Source organism: Haliotis rufescens, unplaced genomic scaffold (genome assembly GCF_023055435.1).
Source record: "Haliotis rufescens isolate VD_foot unplaced genomic scaffold, xgHalRufe1.0.p SCAF_3, whole genome shotgun sequence".
Classification (NCBI taxonomy): domain Eukaryota; kingdom Metazoa; phylum Mollusca; class Gastropoda; order Lepetellida; family Haliotidae; genus Haliotis; species Haliotis rufescens.
This window is the reverse complement of record NW_025964001.1, coordinates 24,891,884-24,914,133: the sequence shown is the minus strand read 5'-3', so window position 1 is coordinate 24,914,133 and position 22,250 is coordinate 24,891,884. Positions and strand designations below refer to the sequence as shown.

The following is a 22,250-nucleotide window of genomic DNA, read 5'->3' as shown; positions in this document are numbered from 1 at the left end:
TATTAAGAACTTGGTAAATGGCAACAATACATTAATATCTGACGAAGTACATAGGTTTTTAAGTGAATAATACTGCATACCTTATGCATTGCTTTGCCAATTTGCCATGGCGAGCCAATCATAAGGAAGAATGGCTTAGTGGGGAAGTCAATTGATAATGAGACGGGAAAGGGAGAAATATGAGCCGGAGAAATATGAAGGAATGCAAGAAAAGAGGGTTTGAGAGCGCGAGAGAGATGACGAGCGGATACAGCGCTTTGGAAAAGGAAGGGTGCGGTGTTTTTATTCCAAGTTGACATACAAGTGCTGGTTGAATGCAAATAAGCCGTGGAACAGTAGTTTGTGATCTGGTTACAGTTTTGTCATACATTTACATGTAGTAGCCCGATCACATGTAAGACCTCCTAATTGATAACTATTCAATAATGACAAATCCGGACACTTGGATCCGCGTGTGATGGGAGGGGAAGTGTTGCTATTAGGGGGTAGGAATAGAGCTAATGCATATATATTATTTATGTTGCCTGTGGTTGGTAGAATGAGAGGAGAAGGTTAAATTGTGGTATAGGTAGTAGGAGAGGGGCGGGGTCATGGTAGAAAGGACATTGGGTATGTGAGTGACGAAAACACACACTTGGACCCCCAGGTCACATATGTCCCCCACACTGTTGTCGTCGGAGATTTCATTTGAGTTTTTCACCGTCAGGGTTCGTTGACAAATCAATCAACAAGGCTACTCCGAGTAACCACCCGATCCACAATTTAGTCGACTCTAACGACTACCTCCTCGAAACTCCACAGGAGCCGTGGAGAGAAAGAAAGATAGATCCCAAAAAAACAAATATGAAACAAGTAATCAGGTAGAAACAAGAGTGCGTGTGTGTGTGTTGGGGTGGGGGGAGTGGTAAAGTACAAGGGTTAAATAAGGAACGCAAGGTTGTGGATTGGAGTAGAAAGGGAAGGACACGAGAGAAGGTCTCAGGGATAATGTGTTGAAATATGTAGAAATGCAGCAATTACAAGTAGAAATTTCCTCCTAAATCATCTTATTGGTGTCGTAAAAGAGATGTGTTGAGGATGATTTCAGATTTAAGGAGGTTCTTCCCGTCTCCCCACTGGTCACATCGCACTTTATACTCTTAAGCTAATGTTCAGATCCGTTACACAAACACTAACGATCAGCATAAAGTCCCTTCACAGCGTATCACTGGAGCCAATAACTACAACGGCTGTACGTGTGCAGTTCTGCTACAATAACAGGCCTGTTACACTGGGCCCATGAAAGACGCTGCTGTCTAGCTTTGATAACACCGGTCACCGAACAGCTATCTTCATTTTGACTTTACCAAGGTTTAATTAATCCCACGGGGACTATCTCAACCAGACGAACACAGGACCCAGAGACACCGGTACAGATGCACACTTCAGACGCAAACATTTTTTGTTCGCCTTCATACAAGAACGTGTTTAGCTGCCTTGATAGATCTCTTGTGTGGTGAAGAACATCGGCCTGTGATCTTAATTAACGAACCATTTTCCCGAGTTATGAAGGTGAAAGAGGGGAAGTAAGAAATGTCTTTGTACGTTGAGGTATTTCTCTTTTCAATCGCGAACAATCTTTTATAACGGGATCACAGATGTTGGAATGGCTTTTTGCTTTTAGTTCTCATAATATAATGTTGAAGTATAGGACCGACAGATGTATATTTGGACCCACTTTGTCGTAGGGTTGAAGTGTTATTCGTAGCATAATGAAATAGATAGGTTTCCTCTTGTAATTACGCTTTTATGTTGTATGTGGAAATAAATATTTGTGTTGTGCTTTCCAATCAAAGATATCAGAATCTTTCAATCGGGGATTCAAAGACATCAAACATGTCTAGTTAAAAGATGTTTTATTCATTCTGCTTATTGATGGAACTTGCTTTCCTGTTGGTGTCCCCATGGTGATTCTAGACCGGAACACACCCTCAGTACCACTCGGATCCGCTCGGCTTATACCGTTATCTGCACACTTCCTCGGGCAGGAATAGTGTAAGGATATGAATTCACTCTAAACCTGACAACGCCAGATCACGCCATATGTAGCATTGGGAATTGGTTTTGTTAGTTGTCATTACTTACTCTCGATGATCCATTTATATAATTGTCTTGCCTTTTACGTCCAATGGAATCTGTGGGGATAATCGAGACTGGTTGTTTTCTGGCGTTGACGATTTTATATCAATTTTTAAATACTGCATCGGATCGGATCATCACAAAAGGTCGATCATAGTCACTTTAACACCCAACAGTATAGCAAGTTACTTTAATAATAAGTTGGTTGTTGTATATTAAAATTAACAGGATCATGGGAACAAAGTGCCCACGGAATGGCGTTTGTAACATTCTAGCTAACTTTTAATTTAAAACGCTACCTTAAGGTTTGGCTCGTTCCACACTCGACTGCCCTCCGGTCTGTATGTTCAACGTGCTGTGTGCTTCTTCACCCTTCATTCTGATAACGTATCATGTGCTGAACCCATTTCTGGTAATCCCCTGCCATGATATTGGAAGAATATTACAAAATGCAGCATTGAAGCATACTGTGACTCCTTTCTTATCGCTTGGTTAAAGTCTTGGTTAAACACCATAGGGTGGTTGGTTGATATAAAATGAAGTTTTCAAATCGTGTTTTTCAATGAGTTTAGGAATAATTGTCCTTCATGTGAAATATGTTTATCTTTTTGTAAAAAGTGTTTTTCTGAATGAAAAGCCATAGCGTTAATTCTCTTCCTATAGTTTTAAACCCTTTTAACATAAAAAAGCAAACAAACAGATTCTGCCACATTTTATTTGGGTCGGCGTAACCGTAAACCTAATAATTAAAAACAAACCCGCCGTCGAAGTAGACACTTCACAATTCATGTTTTGCAAAGTGATACTACGAAGAATTTGTCTGTTTCAATTTTCGAAGAGTCGTAATTTACTATATCTATGAGATTTAACCGTACCTTACGTTGTTGTGTGTATCAACGTTGTAGTGACGTCAATAATATCCGTCGTTTTACGAAATAAAAAGAACAGTCAATCCATTACATGACGTTGTAAGTATACCAATTTTAAAAAAATCCATTTAATGATGAAGCAAAAAACAACATCAGTCTCACTGGCACTGTTAAAACCCATTACGATGTTTTGTAGCAGTTATGTATACGATGTAGGTAAAGTATTATCACGCTGAGGAATGAGACTCCAATTCTCGTTTAACGTCAACGCCAATAACGTGTACCAGCGTCACATTGGGAACAGTTGTAAGTCTCGCTTTGAAGATATTCCCAGCTAAAACCATCTTCTCAGCATACCAGGGAAAATTAGGTACCTGATTCTCATCACATTAATACTATGTTCATGGATGTTGAACTAATGAGGTTTTAACCGCCATGGCGTACATTAGTCTGTTTACGACACACTGCCGGAACGTGGGGTCTGCCAACGTTGATGATCATTTAACAGCCGAAGGGTCCCGGAATTCAGGCCCTATTATCGGAACTCATCGGGTACCTCGCGATGGTAATATGCATTTGATGGTTCGAGTCGTCATCTTGATGATTTTCAGACGCGGATGTTGGAGAAGATAATAGGATTGCGTTTTTATTCAAATGTACGTTTATTCAAGGAGGAATACGCTTGAAATGTGTTACATGGCGTTTTGGTTCATATTTCACATGATATGTGTTCAGTGTTTATCACACAACTGGGATATAGTATAACTCGTCTGGCATTTTTGTCGAATATTTACGAAATTACATTCATACTTCGGCATTACATAAACCTTATTTAAAAGTAAATGCAGGTGAGAAAATTTTAGACCTCGTTATTGCGAACTTTCGATAAAGGGCACAACGCAATGGATACATTCGTTAAAACAAAAATTAATTAATCCGGTTGATTAAATTTAAAAAGCTGGATCAACGAGAATTCATATACATATCATTGAATTAATTCAAACAATATATCCTAACCATTATTACCTCAAATACTACTACTACTACTGACCATAAGTCGGCTCTTACGACAAGCATAGTCGCTTTTTATGGCCAACATCGGTTGCTGAAGACCTATTTCCCCCCGGATCCTTTGGGTCGCTGCTACTACTACTACTACTACTACTACTACTACTACTACTCCCACCACTACTACTAATGGGTATTTGTAATCCGCCATATCCATCTACGAGTGCATGCTAATAACACTAATATCTACCCATCCTATTCATATTCATTCACTAAGTTTCAAACATATACAGCTCAGCTTGCTGCAAATATATTTGCCCAACTAATAAACTATCTTTAAAACTGTAGGAATTGTATTTTGTTACAAAACTACGATCACATTAATTCACCAGCTATCTTTAGAAAGTACCTCCAGTGTTCTGATGAAATTGCATTGGATAAGGCGAGAAACACAAATAGTTTTTAGATATGACGATAGCTATATTTTTATATATTAGTAATGATGATGAAAATGATAGAACTAATCTCCGCTTACATTATTAGTATCGATTCCAATGACGTATGACTCCCCAGCGTGCAATATGCTTTGTTCTGAACGATGATTAGACAGCACTTATTACCATATCAAAGGACGTATGATAGCTTGAACAAACAAGACTACGGCTTGGATAGGATTACCAATAGTTCTATCACTTCTTTTGGAAAATTAATCGAACAACGACTTTATCTGGAAGGCGTAATGTTCATCCTTTCCATCGCTTGCCAGACCGGTATGTTCGCCGACAGAAAAACTGGAGTCGGAAAACAAGTTTACAGTAATGTTACTGTAAAATGGAGCTAACTATGGATTGATGTAATTATAGAAGTTGAATTTGGATGAAGGATGTTTATTTACAGCACCAGTTACAGACCTCCTATGCAAACACACTGGACAGTCTTCAGAGGTTTCCTTTGTATGAATTGCAATGGAGTTCAGAATCAAAGTTGATTGCCATGTCAAGAAAGAATTTAATCATTTTGTCTCATACCGACTGACACTTCTTTTCAATCCTTGGCTAACATGACGCCATTATTAGTGTGATGCAGAATTATATCTGAGTTTCGGTGGATCTTCTCTGTTATAAAAACCCATTACCAAACACGTCTTCGTAATTGTACTCGGTGCTTCCAGAGAGCCCCGGTGCAAGAATGCTTATGTTTTCAGGTTATCTGTAATGAGTCATAAAGGAGAGGTTTGAGAGTGAAAATACTTGGTGCATTTGTTATCGAGTATCGCAAAACGTATAATTAGTGATGTAGTTTCTCTGAATAATCCAATTGATATCCAACATGGTACATCCGATGTTGGATAATAGACACAGGCATCCAAACTTCGAGTGCACGGAAATGTTCTTCCAGATGAATCTGTACAGAAATCTTTCAGATGCTCCACAGCTGACAATATCTTAATTAAGTATACTTGAATTGAGTAGAAGCCTAATAAGTATCTTTTGCTTGAATCCCCTCTAACACAGATGTAGCTTGTAGATGGTAGGGTCAAAACTGATAATGATCTCTGCTTTGATTTTATTGTGATGAGCTTATAAAAGGAATGTTGTAAAAGTTGTTTGCGTCCCTTGGTCGCATCAGGATCTGTTATTCGTTATTTTGAATTTCAAATTTGTTCCTATCAATACCCATGGTATCCCAGCATGTCCGTACTCATGAGTGTCACCAAAACGATGTAATGTTACCGACAGATGTAACTGAAATAATTATCGCCTTTGACTTCAAAACAAACTCACATGCAGCACTGAATGTATCAAAATTAAATATACACGTTAAAAAAACGTTTCAGCAGTGAGTATATAAATGGAATATACACGGTTTTAGCCCCGTTTCTGTGAGTGAGTGAGTTGGCTTTTAACAGTATTCCAGATATATCACGGCGTGTCAGCTTAATGTGGGAGGAAAGCCCAAAGTGATGCAGATCCCAGACGTTTACCACTTCGGTGAAACCCACAAGCACGGGTATGATGCTGACAAACCTAGAAACATAATCGGGGCGAACCGGGATTCGAACCCACAATCATAAGTTTCTGCCGTGCCCAAGGGACGCAACTGTGCACAGCGAATCGCGGCCCCTCAGACGACTGGGCCCCCCTAGCCCCCCGTGCCCCCCGTTACTGTGATATCAGAGCTGTATCGTGGATGTACTGCAGCTGTATCGTAACTGTATCATAACTGTTTTACAACTCTATAACAACAGTATCACGTACCACCTGCATCTCGGCAATTTCAGAACTTTCGTATCCTCGATTCGACAATGTTGGCAAAGCTCCACTTATGGACAGGGATCTAATGTTGCCCTGATTCCCTATCTACAGATGACATCGACCTACATGTACATTTGCCCCGATTCCCTATCTGTCGATGACATCGAGTAGATATTGCCCTGATTCCCTATCTGCAGATGACAGGGATCTACTGTTGCCCTGATTCCCTATCTACAGACGGCAGGGATCTACTGTTGCCCTGATTCACTATCTACAGATGACAGGGATCTAATGTTGCCCTGATTCCCTATCTACAAATGACGGGGATCTACCGTTGCCCTGATTCCCTATCTGCAGCTGTCAAGGATCTCCTGTTGCCCTGATTCCCTATCTACAGATGACAGGGATCTACTGTTGCCCTGATTCCCTATCTACAAATGACGGGGATCTACCGTTGCCCTGATTCCCTATCTACAGCTGTCAAGGATCTACTGTTGCCCGGGTTCCCTATCTACAGATGACAAGGATCTACTGTTGCCCTGATTACTTTTACACAAGCTGAACTGATAATAGCGGAAAACGGTTTAACTGTTGAACGTACACATTCCATATTTGTCAGGACTTGGAACTTGAACTTGGAAACCAATGCACTTACACTGATCATTGAACCATTGGACCATAGAAAAACATATAAAAAATAAGCCGAGACCCGAACTTTTTTCATTTCTCTATCGAGAGACAAACAACATGTTCCATGCCCATCATTGACCTTTATGTTGTATGTGTTCAAACAAAAACTGCATCTGTACAACTTCCCCATCCAGACAAGATCCTAAATGACATCCCGGTGGACTGACTCCATTTTCAGCCTGAGAGACTCAGACACCGTCCATGACCAAAAGAAACCCTCCTAAATTGGCTAAATGGCTCCTGTTTGTGCCACATGGTTCAATCCGTTCCGTCAAATCAGTTTCTTTCATTGGTTTTCTCCTCTGTGCCATCATCAGAATGTTCTTACGAATGAGACGAGAGGCGCCATCTAATCGCTTGGAATGTTAAGACTGCCTGACTTGATACTGTCATGTTAGCCAACGAGCATCGAGAATCACGTACCGTGGATTCTAAGATCAAACTGGAGATGAGATCACTTGACTATCCGTGATGTTCGTGCATGTTATCGCTACACGTTTGATGACTATTGATAACGGATACCGTCGAGAGTATGGGGTCTTTTTACATTCATTATTAAATCTAAATGGATTTCATGCTAATCTTACAATGTTGATTGCTTCGTTGATTTAGTTGCCAATGTATCTGTCTATCTGTTTATTTATAGACCATCTGTCTGTTTGTGCGAACGCATGTGCGTCTATTTCTCCCACTACTCGAAGTAACATTCTTTTCACTAAATATAAACTCAATTCCGACTATATCATAAGCTTGTGTTTATGAATAACAATCAAGTAGTGATGATACCAGGTGTTCGCGTAAAAGGTGAGCGTACCCTGTCTCATCGGTGGCATCCGTCACAAACACATGCAAAGGCAAGTCAATTGTTCACCTAAAAACACGTGAACAACTAGAACAAGTGAAAATAAGAAATTCTTGGGTAATTAGTGAGTGATTGTTGTTTTATGCCCCTGTCAGCAATATTCCAGCTTAATCACGACAATCACTCCTTGATCAACGCTCGACGTCGTCATGGTACTATAACACAGAATCAGCCAGGTCCCATAATATAACCACCCGCTCCTGATTCGTCGGCTCCACGCGGATCCAGAACCAGAATATATTCTACTCAAAAGAAGTTAAAGAGTAACTTAGTAATATGAAAGAAACAGATTTTTTTGTCTGAGCTACGATCGAACAATAAAACATCTTTTTTTCAGGTGGTATCATATTTTTGCAGAAGCGAATGCGAAATGTGTTCAGCCACCCTCATCCCAAAGGTCCTACAGGTTGTGGTACAACATTTAGTGCATGTGACATTACTCAACAGGGCTCCTATTCCCTCGTTCATTTCAGAAATATTTTTTTATGATCGCGGGAGTCCAATGTCTGACATAAAGTTCTACCTGCCATTTCATGATCCATTTACTTGTTCATTTACTCGAATGTATAGAAAAGAGTATATATGCTGAACCACAATTATTTAACTGACGTAAGTTGGTTGGTGTTTGTCAGAACCGTTTACAGTAATAGCAGGAACGCGGGTTAAAAACGTTGGCAAAATGATGAAGTAGGAAAGCTTGTAATTAATCCACAAGAAACCTTTGAAAAGAAAGTTGTTTTGTTAATAATGGCAACATGACCCGTGAGGCGTCGCCTAAAAAATAATTACATGCATTAACAGTTAATCAATCAGAAACGAAAGTGTGAAATTCGGATTTACTCTTGAAAATTATTTCACTTCAATTAACTTTTTCATGCCTTGCGTTTTAAAAGGTCTCTCAGACATAAACGAATGTTCGTTGTTTTATGCGGGCGATCGCTAAGGAATGCAATTTCTATGCAGAAATTTAAAAGTTACGAAAGACCCTCATTATGCTTTTCTTTGCGACTTTGCGATTCCATTCTGGCCTAATTCATATAATCTAGACATAATGCTTCCTATAATGACTCAATCAATTTCTCATATTAATTTTATGCTCCGACTTAGGTTTTGAAACATAAATATTACTAATTTTTTTATGTTCGAGACGGTGGCTTACCAACAAGATCCGTATATCCTCAGGACAGACTGGGATAACAAAATATTTTTGGAAGTAGGGTCGTATCGGAAGAACCCAGATGAATCCCTTGAAAAAGGTCAAATTATGCCGTTCAATTGCAAGTATGCAGCCACAGAGGCAATACCCAAGGGATCTCAAAAAGGTATTTGGAACTTTGGGAAACGCTCATCGGTCAGATTAAATGAACCCCCGCCCCCCACACACCCTATCCCACCCCCACTATCTGTATGATATTACGGCTCAGGGTCTGCTCTTGCCACAGATACAATACCAACAGAGGATTTCGACATTGGTCTTGTATATAAGGCTTACTTATGAACTGTTAGAAATCACCGAATATTTTGATGTTTTCATAACTTAAATTGGCTATAAAGTCATTAGTTTGGTTTTGATTTATTTCAACGATACTGTCGAATGCACATTTCCAAGGGTTTTCACATATCTATTACACGTGGTTTGTTTCCAAAATAGGTCACGTGACCAGCCCTTAATTCATTGTGGTCGGAAATTACGGTTGAGCCCGGTTGGACGTGCAGAACATTACAGGATTATTTAAGAGACAAAACTTGATGGAATTCTAGCTGAAATGGACCTTTTTGAACAGACATTTATTGACGTACACTATCCTCACATTGTAAAATAACGTTTATTACCCTAACATTGTAAAATGATTATCTGCCACGATCAACTTCATTCTGTAATCCCCTTGGGAAGCGAGGGACAGATGATCCATAACTGTCTGATCCATAAGGGTTTCTTCCTCAGAATCTTAAACACTTACGTGACTATCAAATACTGATATTCGTGGATTGATACTGCATCACATTGATTACATTTTGTTTATCAAACAATACGAAAATGGATACAACTCCGATACACACTCATTTACGGTAACGCCACAGTCAACAGTCTTCCTGCTATATCACGGCGACTTGTGAATAATTGAATCTGGTTCAGACAAACCAGTGATGGAAAGAATGAGCAATGACCCTAGCCATCGGGGTACAGTTCCGCAATCAGTCACACAGCCTGACCACCCAATGTAATTATGTCACCTCTCACAACCAGCAGTAGGATGCCGGGAACCATGCTTGCTGGGGAGTCTATTCTCCTTACACTACAACGCAAAAGTTTGTTATCGTGTTCTGCAATAAAAATTCGAATAATCCGCGGATATTCCTGCGGATAAGTTGCAAATACTTCTCGAATAATCCGCGGATATCTGCGAAAACTATTATATTGCTTTATGGCACCAATTAGGAGTTTTATCGGACTATCACGTCGTCAACGCGTGGCGGGTCATGGCAATAGTCTCCATAAATGTACAATGTATACCATGATGCTGCACTGTGAATGTGTTGCAGGTACATGTAACGTTTGATAAATGCATGTAAACATCAGTTTGTAAAATATTCCTGCTATAATAACGCTGTCATTTAATATTCTTATAGACATGACTATTTGATGTAAGACACTTGCATTGTGTCCTTTGTCTTGGACAAATGTACATGTATACATTTATGTACCACACATACTAAGAACACATGTAATATCCACAAGCAATGTTCAGGCATAGAAATAATCGTAACAATGATATAGCACGTGTAACATGTGCACACGGACAGTTGATAGAGCTGTGTTACATGTGCACACGGACAGTTGATAGAGCTGTGTTACATGTGCACACGGACAGTTGATAGAGCTGTGTTACATGTGCACACGGACAGTCGATATTGCTGTGTTACATGTGCGCTAGGACAGTTGATAGTGCTGTGTTACATGTGCAAACGGACAGTTGACAGAGCTGTGTTACATGTGCACACGGACAGTTGATAGAGCTGTGTTACATGTGCACACGGACAGTTGAGAGAGCAGTGTTACATGTGCACACGGACAGTTGATAGACCTGTGTTACATGTGTATAAGGACAGTTGAGAGAGCTGTGTTACATGTGCACACGGATAGTTGATAGAGCTGTGTTACATGTGCACATGGACAGTTGACAGAGCTGTGTTACATGTGCACATGGACAGATGACAGAGCTGTGTTACATGTGCACACGGACAGTTGATATAACACGTGTTACAGGTGCACACGGACATTTGATAGAGCTGTGTTACATGTGCACACGGACAGTTGATAGAGCTGTGTTACATGTGCACACGGACATTTGATAGAGCTGTGTTACATGTGCACACGGACAGTTGATAGAGCTGTGTTACATGTGCACACGGACAGTTGATATAGCACGTGTTACATGTGCACATGGACAGTTGATAGAGCTGTGTTACATGTGCACACGGACAGTTGATAGAGCTGTGTTACAGGTGCACACGGACATTTGATAGAGCTGTGTTACATGTGCACACGGACAGTTGATATAGCACGTGTTACAGGTGCACACGGACATTTGATAGAGCTGTGTTACATGTGCACACGGACAGTTGATATAGCACGTGTTACAGGTGCACACGGACATTTGATAGAGCTGTGTTACATGTGCACACGGACAGTTGATAGAGCTGTGTTACATGTGCACACGGACAGTTGATATAGCACGTGTTACAGGTGCACACGGACATTTGATAGAGCTGTGTTACATGTGCACACGGACAGTTGATATAGCACGTGTTACATGAGCACACGGACATTTGATAGAGCTGTGTTACATGTGCACACGGACAGTTGATATAGCACGTGTTACATGAGCACACGGACATTTGATAGAGCTGTGTTACATGTGCACATGGACAGTTGATAGAGCTGTGTTACATGTGCAAACGGACAGTTGATAGAGCTGTGTTACATGTGCACATGGACAGTTGATAGAGCTGTGTTACATGTGCACACGAACAGTTGATAGAGCAGTGTTACATGTGCACACGGACAGTTGATATAGCACGTGTTACATGTGCACACGGAGAGTTGACAGAGCTGTGTTACATGTGCACACGGACAGTTGATAGAGCTATGTTACATGTGCACGCGGACAGTTGCTAGAGCTGTGTTACATGTGCACACGGACAGTTGACAGAGCTGTGTTACATGTGCAAACGGACAGTTGATAGAGCTGTGTTACATGTGCACACGGACAGTTGATATAGCACGTGTTACAGGTGCACACGGACATTTGATAGAGCTGTGTTACATGTGCACACGGACAGTTGATATAGCACGTGTTACAGGTGCACACGGACATTTGATAGAGCTGTGTTACATGTGCACACGGACAGTTGATATAGCACGTGTTACAGGTGCACACGGACATTTGATAGAGCTGTGTTACATGTGCACACGGACAGTTGATAGAGCTGTGTTACATGTGCACACGGACAGTTGCTTGAGCTGTGTTACATGTGCACACGGACAGTTGATAGAGCTGTGTTACATGTGCACACGGACAGTTGATATAGCACGTGTTACAGGTGCACACGGACATTTGATAGAGCTGTGTTACATGTGCACACGGACAGTTGATATAGCACGTGTTACATGAGCACACGGACATTTGATAGAGCTGTGTTACATGTGCACACGGACAGTTGATATAGCACGTGTTACATGAGCACACGGACATTTGATAGAGCTGTGTTACATGTGCACACGGACAGTTGATAGGTCTGAATTATCATTGATTCACGCGTACATTCTTCAGTTCTGTTGGCGAGGAACGTTCAATGTGCCTCCCGCAGAGCTGGTGCCATACTTGTCACGTTTTATCTGTGTAATCCATAGTCTTAACAAAGTAGATTGCCTTTGTGTTTGTTTGATGGGATTTAATGTCTTTCACTTGTCTTAAGTCCATTAACAGAATACTGTTTATCGCCTGTGGAATGAACAGCGTACATGCGCCTCGGGCACTAACAGTAAGAATGTAAAATACATACTAAGTATTTCATTGCTCAACGTGAAGACTACTAAACGAGGATACCTTTCAAGAAAATTAGTTCAATATCAGACATCAAGACAGCGTTACTGTGTTTAACACAGTAATATTACTTTTTATAGCGGCGGTAGGTAAGAGACCGAAGATAATATATTTGATATAATTCTTTTTTCAAGTTGTTGAACCGCCCCTGCTCTCCAGAATATCAAATAATCGTGTCTAGGCGATACAAACAAGTGGTCGATATTGGGAGCAGCGTTTCACGCCATTGTTGTATATTTCCGGGGAAACACACTTTGTGAAGTCAGTACTAGCTATTGGTCTTTCCTGGTGGTCACCTATTCCAGTATATGCTCGACGACCATTGTGAGCATCGGATCCCCGTTACAATCAACTTGTTCGTCGAAGTCTAAACAAAAGTAACAGAGTAGGGTTTATGACTAGAATCTTGCGGTTAAGTTTGGAACGAGTGTACTTTCGCGGCGAACAGTTGTTCGAGTTTAACATATTCGTATTTTTCTTCATATTGATCTCATAATGATTAAATCACAAATGTGTAAGTTCTAAAAATTAGTGTGTGTGTACTGTTCATTTTTAAATATCCAACATATATTAATGTCTATCAGTGTTATGTGGGAGAAACCCCAAAGGCCTGGGCCCTAGTCGTTCACCACAATGATAAAACCCATGAGCACAGACATGGCGTTGACAGGCCAAGGATCATAATCCGGCAAAATTTGGATTCGAACCAATGACCTGAGGATACCTGCTCTGCTTTTAATCAGTCAGTCAAAAGTAATCAGATCCCCTACAAAGTAGACGGATGTTAATATCGGTCTATGCTTTGCAAACAAGTGGTTGATAACGTGAACGATGATGCAGCCCATTTAGGCACGATGAGAAATAACCAGCCGGATCACACGCCATAACCATCCGAACCTCATGTTGACTTTCTATATGGTTGATATGAGGTACTATTCTTCCCCTGAACAAAAATACATGATATATTGTTTAGTCGGGGTGTTAGTAAAACACTTATAGAATGCATTATTAATCTTATGCAAACTGATAACAGTTGTCCTTTACTTTCAGTTTTCCGACGAAGACGTCGATACGCCAGACGACGTCAACTCAACGTCAAATGACGACAGAAGAAAATCCAATATGGCGGAATTCCTCTACACCGCGCCCTGCCCTCCTATCTGGAACTTTACTCTGGCGTGCAACTATTTCTCCAGAAAGACGATTAGTTGTGAGGAGAGTACATCTATTCTAAAGCGATGCCTTCAGCATTATGATTCCTACATTCCATGTAACACAACACTTGACGTCATAGAACGCTGTATGGAGGAAAACGCCACCCAGTGTGAAAGTCTGTTTGACTTATATAACAACTACTGCTACAATACGTGTAGAACTTACTGTGATGAGACCAAGGAGAAACATTTTAGTGAAAATGATACGGAATCAGGGCTAATATTGATACCAAGGGGAGGTAACTCTAATCGTTCAAACAAGAAGGGAAAGAACTCCTCCGATACTTTTGTTAAATATAATGGAATATTTTTTAATATGTCTGACGCTAATAACACCCATATCAAAATCATCAGTGTGAGAGGCGTACGAGTGCCGGACAGCTGGACGTGTGGCGTCTTGTGCATCATCCTCTTGATTGGTGGGGCGTTTGTTTTAATCGGAATACTTGGACTCATAGCTTTCTGCACAGTGAAAAGGTAAAGTAACATTTAAAGTTTATTTCTTTTATGTTCAAACCTCATTATCAATAGTCGTTACTAGTGGGGGGTTAACGGGATTAAATCGATCCTTCTGACCTTTATGACCAGGTTCATCGCGATGATGAAACAGGACACTGTCCAAGCGTAGTCATCAGGTGTGTGTCTATCGGGTCATTAAGTTTGATTAGAATTGTGCCCTTGCTTCTAATCGACAGAAGGACAATCCTGACCTAGACACTGAACTAACCAAAATAGCGTGCTTTGTTAACAATAACACTGGTAAAGGACAAGGCATGGTTAGGGCCGTTTTGGGCCATATGATCTGCATAATTCAATAAATGAAGAAAACTTTTAGAAATCGTTATGAAAGTTATCAGATGTATTCAACGGAGTACTTAGTTCATTTCAGTTCTTGCATGTACTGACTTATAACAACACTAATTGTATAGCAAAGTATCAATATCAGTATCAGTAATGTCCATATTTGACATTTCCACTGGGCTTAAAATGTCCATTATCCTATCTCGTCCTTTCAAATTTTTACACTTTGTTACATTTGTAATTCAACGTCAATCCAAGTCTTGTTGATGAGTTAAAATAGCAATGTTATAGCGACAGCAGTGAATACATGGGTTTGTACAAATAACTCAATTTGTTCCGTCACATGACATCAGTTACACTGTGACTGTGACTTCACGATGTCACATCTCTAAGAATGGCGTTTAAAGCGAAGTATATCTGAAACCCAACTTGTACACTTATCGTTTGTACTCTTGCGTACACAGTTTGTAAATGATATAAATTTAGTAAGCTTAATAGCTTGCGGCACCTCTCCTTTAGATTATGTAACGTTCACACTGTCCGGCATGCATACATGTAGCTATATCTCAGACCAGCCTCGGTCCCCCGAGATAAACGAAATCTAATACTTGTAAACAACACATTCTGAATGAGATTATCGGTGTGGGATAACGCCTTTTAACAGGTTTAGAGAAATTTGACAGACACATTGAACGAGGACTTATGGATTATCTCTCCCGAGTGAATCAATGGCGCAAGCTCCGAGTTTTACTTAATATGTTCATTTACGAGTGACATAATCTGCAATTTCGTTTATAGTGGGTTATTCAATACATTACTCAGTGTCATTTTAAGAATGAAAGTTAAGAAAATCTTAGTAAATGTTATCCCTACACAAAAACATCACTGACGTCAACCTATTGCTTAGATGACGAAATTTTATCAATTTCTGACGTCATGAGCAATAGACACCGTATTTCTTACGTAAAATCGCATCAACTGACCAATCAGGATTTCTTCATGGCGTGTCAGCTTAGCGTTGGAGAAAAACACGCAAGTCCGTACGGCGAATAGCGACGCCTTTGACCACTGGGTCATAATGTAATACATTATATTTGTTCCAGAGATTCTATTTAAAAGTTTCATCAAGAGCTATTGCGTACATTCCGTTTTAATAATATATTGAAAATCAGACAGGCTTTTCAACTTTCAGTGATTCTTAAAGACATAACACTGATGAATTATTTCCAAGACACGGCTTAGGGGATTTACAGATAAATATATACATGACAATGACCTTCACCCCTGGAAATGGCAGCGTCCAATTTCCGCGACTTCCTAACCTCATCACTAGCTTGTCATTAAGTTTTTATTGTGATATGCTTATATGTGAGATTTGTGTTTGAGACATTGTATTATCAAGGAGGAGCCAAAGTTTCCGGTCCACGTATGTTTGGAACACCCATACTAATTTCATCCAAATGCCACGATATATCTAATGTCCCCAAACTTCAAGATGAAATGCCACAAGACACGTGTCAAAAGTAAGTTTTTCAATGTCTGTCAAAGTGCCTTTCCCTCGTGTTATTTTTCATCAAAATAAACGCGCATGCCCATTTCGGTCCCAGACAGAGTGATGTATAAAAGACACTTGAGTGTCACTAAAACCCCCAAGAGGGCTTTGGCAGACACATAATTAGTGCTTGAAAGAGCATAGTCTAACTAATCTAAAACTTTTGACAGTCCTCAATTCAAAACTTTTTAAAACGTTTTCCCAGACTGATCCAGAGGTCGAACCAACCGCATAAAGATAAGGACCCAATTTATCTTCAGTAGAGAAACCATTCCCCATTTACCGACGTTCAAAGTACCACGAAGCTAATCGTTGATATAGGTTCCTTAATTATTAATAAATCATGATTGAACATCCTACGCAATTTTACCTGAGGTGGTGGGTCGGCTGTAGCTTACTTGTCTGCCTGTCTGGGTTTGGACACCAATGATAATTGACAAGAAATGAAGTAATTGTCTGTCGCTGTTAACCTGAGCACATCCTCACAAGACAAAAAGAAACATTAAAATTTCATGCCGGACTGTGATTCTTAATGAAGGTGTGTTTCAAGGCTCGTTTTGCAAATGAGCGATATGAACCATTCCTGAGAAACAGGAGACTGTTGAGGCCTTAGTTTGATTTTCTTGGTTTACGGATTCGCCGACGTTCAAAATCGAAATTTCAGAGAGAGGAAAAAGAAATCTGATTGACAAGGTCTGTTTTTTTCCGCCGACGGTAAAAATCGCTTTGACAATGAAACTGGTAATGAAAGGCAGCTGCCAGATTTTTGATTAATAATATTTATAAGCACCCAAACTACGCCAAGACTTTCCATTTTTTTATCACCTCCCGGTCCAAATAAAACTTTAAGATGATGAATTTTTTCTTACAAATGGATAGAAATGACCCACGGTTAACTTTATAGTTCTATATGCCTTGCCTTGAATGCTCATCCGCTTTGCAAAACGACGAAAATGAAGTTTGTTTGCTGTAGCAAGGATGAATGCTTTAATGAAGATAAGTGGCCTTACATCAACCTACAATAACTCAAAATAGCCCATAGCAGAGTTTGTGTAAATAATTCATCAGTTTTTAAAAGCATAACCATTTCTCCCATTGTATTACGCCTTGAACACCTAACATCAATCAATGTATGCCGTTATTTAGCGTTCAAGTAATGAGCAGGTTTGAATGGTTCTACAAAGTCTACATCGCAACCGCGGCCTTTATTTGATCTAATTACTATTCTGAAATAACGTGTCTACCGCAGTGTGTAATATGATGGGGAAGGATCATGAAACATTCAAGGGGTTATCAGTCTAATCACGCGTCAGGTCCTGCAGGGCGCTGAACACGACACACGTTGAGCGTCGTCCAGAAAGCCAGTCCATACAGCAGGCAAGGCTCGCATGCTTAGTCATATGACTTCGATGTCGGACCCCTTGGTGTTTGGCCCTTTACTTTCAACAGCTTCAGGTATAGCTAATAGGCTAGTTTATATTTGTGTGATGTTGACGTGTTATCCTGTGTAGGGACGCCCCGAAGAACTCATTTATGACTCTGTGATGTTAAGGGATTGAGAACTTCAGAGGCTCCTTTGTCTTAGATCAGAAAGAAGAGTAGCCCGGCGTGCTGCGACAGAAATAGGGTTTTAGTTTCTTTCTGTTTAGTTAGTGGTAAAGCGGTCTCACCGAAAAGCTGTAATATTCTATGAGTCATTTTGAAGCCGAGGTCAATATAATTCCAGGTGTAAATAATCTGGGCCAAACACACATGTGGTTGACAGCATGAGCAACGGCGCCGATGACTACGACAACACACAATCACCGAACCTGACCACTCCTTCCTTTACACCGGTGGCCGAGGTAGAAATGGTCTTCAGTAACCCATGCTGGCCGTAAAAGGCGACTATGCTTGTCGTAAGAGCGACTAACGGGATTGGGTGGTCAGGCTCGCTGACTTGGTTGATGCATGTCATGGATCCCAGTTGCGTGGATCGATGCTCATGTTGTCAATCACTGGATTGTCTGGTCCGGACTCGATTACTTACAGACCGCCGACATATGGCTCGAAAATTGCTGAGTGCGGCGTTAAACAACAAACAAACAAAAAGAATTTTTTTTTTTACACCGGCTCTTCTGACAAGCAAGAGAGTCTCATGGCCTACGGGATGCAGTTTATGGTTGGGTTGAGTGAATGTTCTTTGACACACTAATCAAGCGTGACAGTTCGGCCGAAAATCATGTCTGTTTCTTTGTTCTTTAACGCTGCAATATGCAATAATCCAACTGTGTATCGACGACCAATGACTATTTGAATAAGCGCCAGGCGAAGCGATGGTTGACTATAATAGCAATGGTTCACACCATCGGGGTACGATGACCACTCGGTCTTTTTTCAATTCTAACCCGAACGGGATGTGGGTATTGTGATGTGGGTGTCATTGTGTTTTATAGTGTGAGAATGTGGACGCTGTCATTTGTGCTGTACAGTTATTCACAATCGCTCTGCATATAAGCTTTGTCTGTTACGTGAAAAAATCCTGTGTTGAAGGATTAGGTGAACTACTACGAAAGTGTTAAATCTCATCCAGTAGCTATAGATGAAACATTAGCATTTGACTATTAGAAAGCAATATGACCAAAAGAAATCTCAGAACATCTAGAAATAGTGAACAATCGATTTTAGGAATACGGCACCAGACGCTGTAATTACGAATACGATCACGGTCACAAACACATTTTGACTTTGTGCAATATATAAAGAAGTAATTGCACAACTTCAAGGAATATGATAAATTTAAAATTCTTTGCAATAGGCCCGTGTACAGCTTCAGGCGTATCCAGGACAACCTACCTGATCTTGTCCTTTTTGATAAATCCAAAGAAATAATTTATATTACTGAATTCCGTGTCCCTTTTGACACTAATGTATCAGGAAGAACATGGCAAATACGCGGACCTCGTTTACGAAATGTCAAGCTTGCATCCCAAATACCAAGTTGCCCGACTCCAGATTGTTCTCGGTGCCTTAGGGTAGTTCCTCCTAATCTGTTGACTAACATGGGGAGAGTATCCGGGATAGCTGCCAGGGACACAGCCCTTCTAGCACCCTGGGTAATGCAGAAGGCTGCAGTGTTAGGGAGTCTTCACATTCTTCGAAAAGTTCTTGGTGAGTTCGACGAGGCAGCGCTTTCTGGGTAAAGTCCCATTCGCTATATGGGCTGTGTGTAAACGGTTTTATTACCGCGACTTCGTCATGCTTGTTGTTTTCACTCAGAGGTCCACCCATGGTATGACCCAGAATATGTAGAGGATGTCATGGAAATGATAATTTTAAAATTCTTTGGAATAGTCCCATATGCAGCCTTAGACAAATCCAAACCAACAAACCTGACCTTGTCCTTTTTGATAAATAACAAAAATCTGGTAGGTCAGTGGTACAGGATGTCGTAAGTTACGGTACAAGTCATCCTTTAGCTATCCTGATCCGTTTGTCGTGGGCCGCGAATATGACCGTTGTTCTGTCAGCACTCGTGCTCGTAGGTTTCACTGGAGTAGACAACGTAAACAACCTGCAACACTTTAGTCATTCTAAAATTACTCCGACTCGCCATGATATAACTTGGACACTGCCAGATCGGCTTAAACCCAATGTTTTCGATTCTACACCGTGTTCAAGCACTCGAAATGTCCCAAATGAAGAGTGAGTGTTGTACCTGAACAATTTCAATACATCTATACACATTCTAGGCTCTAGTTCTAGGCTCATCAAGAGGGTAATAAGGGTTGAAGTTACCGCTATGTATAAGGTCACGTGCACACGGTGGGTACGTCAAGGCATATCCAAGGCATAGGTAAGCCTACAACGAAAGTATCTTTCCACACAAAAAATAAAAAAATATGAGACGCGAAGTGTTTGTCGCCATATTGCTACAGGTGAGCTCTATTCAACAACGATTCTATGTTTAGGCTCTTTGCATCGCATCTTACGTCAGTGTTAATGTACATTACGCGACGCAGTGTTTGCTGTGAGGATCTTGAATTGCAGAGATCGGCAAAATGTCGAAGTATGGAGTATATTTTTTCCCTCTTGTAGACAACTGTAGCATTGTGCGTGGGAATGCAGCTAAACGCCAATGACATATAAGATCCAAGTATTGTAGATGTAAGGACAAGTGAACCCTCATGATGTAACACCCTCTCAAAGCCGGACGAATTGGATTCGTTTGTTGAATCGTCCAAAACTTCATGAACAGTAACAACGATGTCGGTTGTAGTGAGGAGGTGCGACAAACATGTTGATTGTTGACACATTAAACAACGTTAACGTCTATACGTTACCGGGTTAGAATTGGTCCTCAGCAGTCTATGCCTGTGGTAAGCGGCGACCTAAGGGAACGAGTGGTCAGGCTCGGTGATATGGCTGATAAAGTCTCAATATGATCGTTGCTCACCGGTCCATGTTCGGTTATTTGCAGGCCGCAATCATACAGATGGAATATTTCCGAACGTTAAACGTATGGTGCTAAACAAACAAAATATAACAAAACAATACATAACAAAAGGACATAGATGCAGTTCATCAAAGTTCCCCTATCCAAGTTTGCGATTTACAGCCGTTGAAGCTGATTAATATCAGATCTTTTATAATCAGAAACCTCTCTGTGTGAAATCTTGGGACACCTCAACAAAAGGTCGAGTCAGAGGAAACCTGAACGAACTTTCACAGACCAATCAAAAATATGTTTGGAAGGGTTCTTGAGCCAATCAGCTGCCAGCTTTCTAAACTTACGATTCAGCTAAAATCGTTTTTACAACTTTAATTTGGAAGTTTCGATTTTCACAAAAATGAAAACGTAGACAGAACACAAGTATTCTTTCTATTGGACTCCCTGTTGGGTGTAGATGCAACGGCGCACAGCTGGCATGAAGCACCCACAAAAAAATAATGGCGTCGCTCTACTTTCTTCTTTCGAAACTTGTCGTTTTAGTTCGTTTTAAACATACAGAATTGTTGTATGCATGCTCCGTTCACTCCTACCGAGAATTTAGAAGCCTCGGCGATGATTGGTTGATTGGAATGTTCACGTGACGCGACCTCCAACGGCGATGTCCTCAGACCGTAACGCAGAGTGGATTCGTACTGGAATAAAAGATCTGATTTCAATGATATTGTGGAGCAGTTCACTCAGTGACATCAAAGTGACCAGGGTCCAATGGGGACTGCAGTGACATGGCAATGTGCATAGAGTAGTTCGGTGCCCTCGTTACAGTTACAAACAAGCGAGCGTGCAAGGGACAGTTAAATCAGCATGTGTGGGTAATAGTAAAAGAAGGCAGTATATATTCAGTTCCACCTAACGTCATACACAAGCGATTACTGAGGCACAGTCTTTATTTTATCAATTTTCAGTTACTTTAGTATATTTCTGAAGTATGTTTAAATCAACAGATTTTACTATGGGTGTTTTGAAAAAACCCATCGTATATAATTCGTTTCGTTATACTTAGTTCTCATTTTTAAGAGATGAACCATAAGGGCGTTCAGCATTAAGCAAACCACATTCCTTCCCCGCTTTCAATGATGGATAGAATAATGATACGAGGAACTGAAACATGCCACATTTTATCTTTCCAGAGGAACTGAAACATGCCACATTTTATCTTTCCAGATATCGCCAAGAGGAAAACTCATACAAAATCCACAGCCAAGACGTAAGATTTTTGCCTTTTTGAATTCCAGCCAATCCGAAAGCCACCCCAGAGACCATGTACCGACACATTAAAAAGTC

The 22,250-nt window shown here is 40.6% G+C and overlaps 1 protein-coding gene across 2 annotated transcripts in view; it reads left to right on the top strand.

The window, feature by feature from the left end:
- The window catches only part of LOC124144514, a 48,729-nt gene that overhangs the window by 22,032 nt on the left and 4,447 nt on the right, over positions 1 to 22,250 (top strand). For both annotated transcript variants that reach the window (XR_007223288.1, XM_046513964.2), the window contains exons 2-3: positions 13,961 to 14,601; positions 22,131 to 22,173. Coding sequence is in view for 1 of the 2 variants with exons in the window: in XM_046513964.2 (XP_046369920.1) it covers positions 13,961 to 14,601; positions 22,131 to 22,173 (684 nt within the window). In the remaining variant the exon portion in view is untranslated. The remainder of the gene's footprint in view (positions 1 to 13,960; positions 14,602 to 22,130; positions 22,174 to 22,250) is intronic.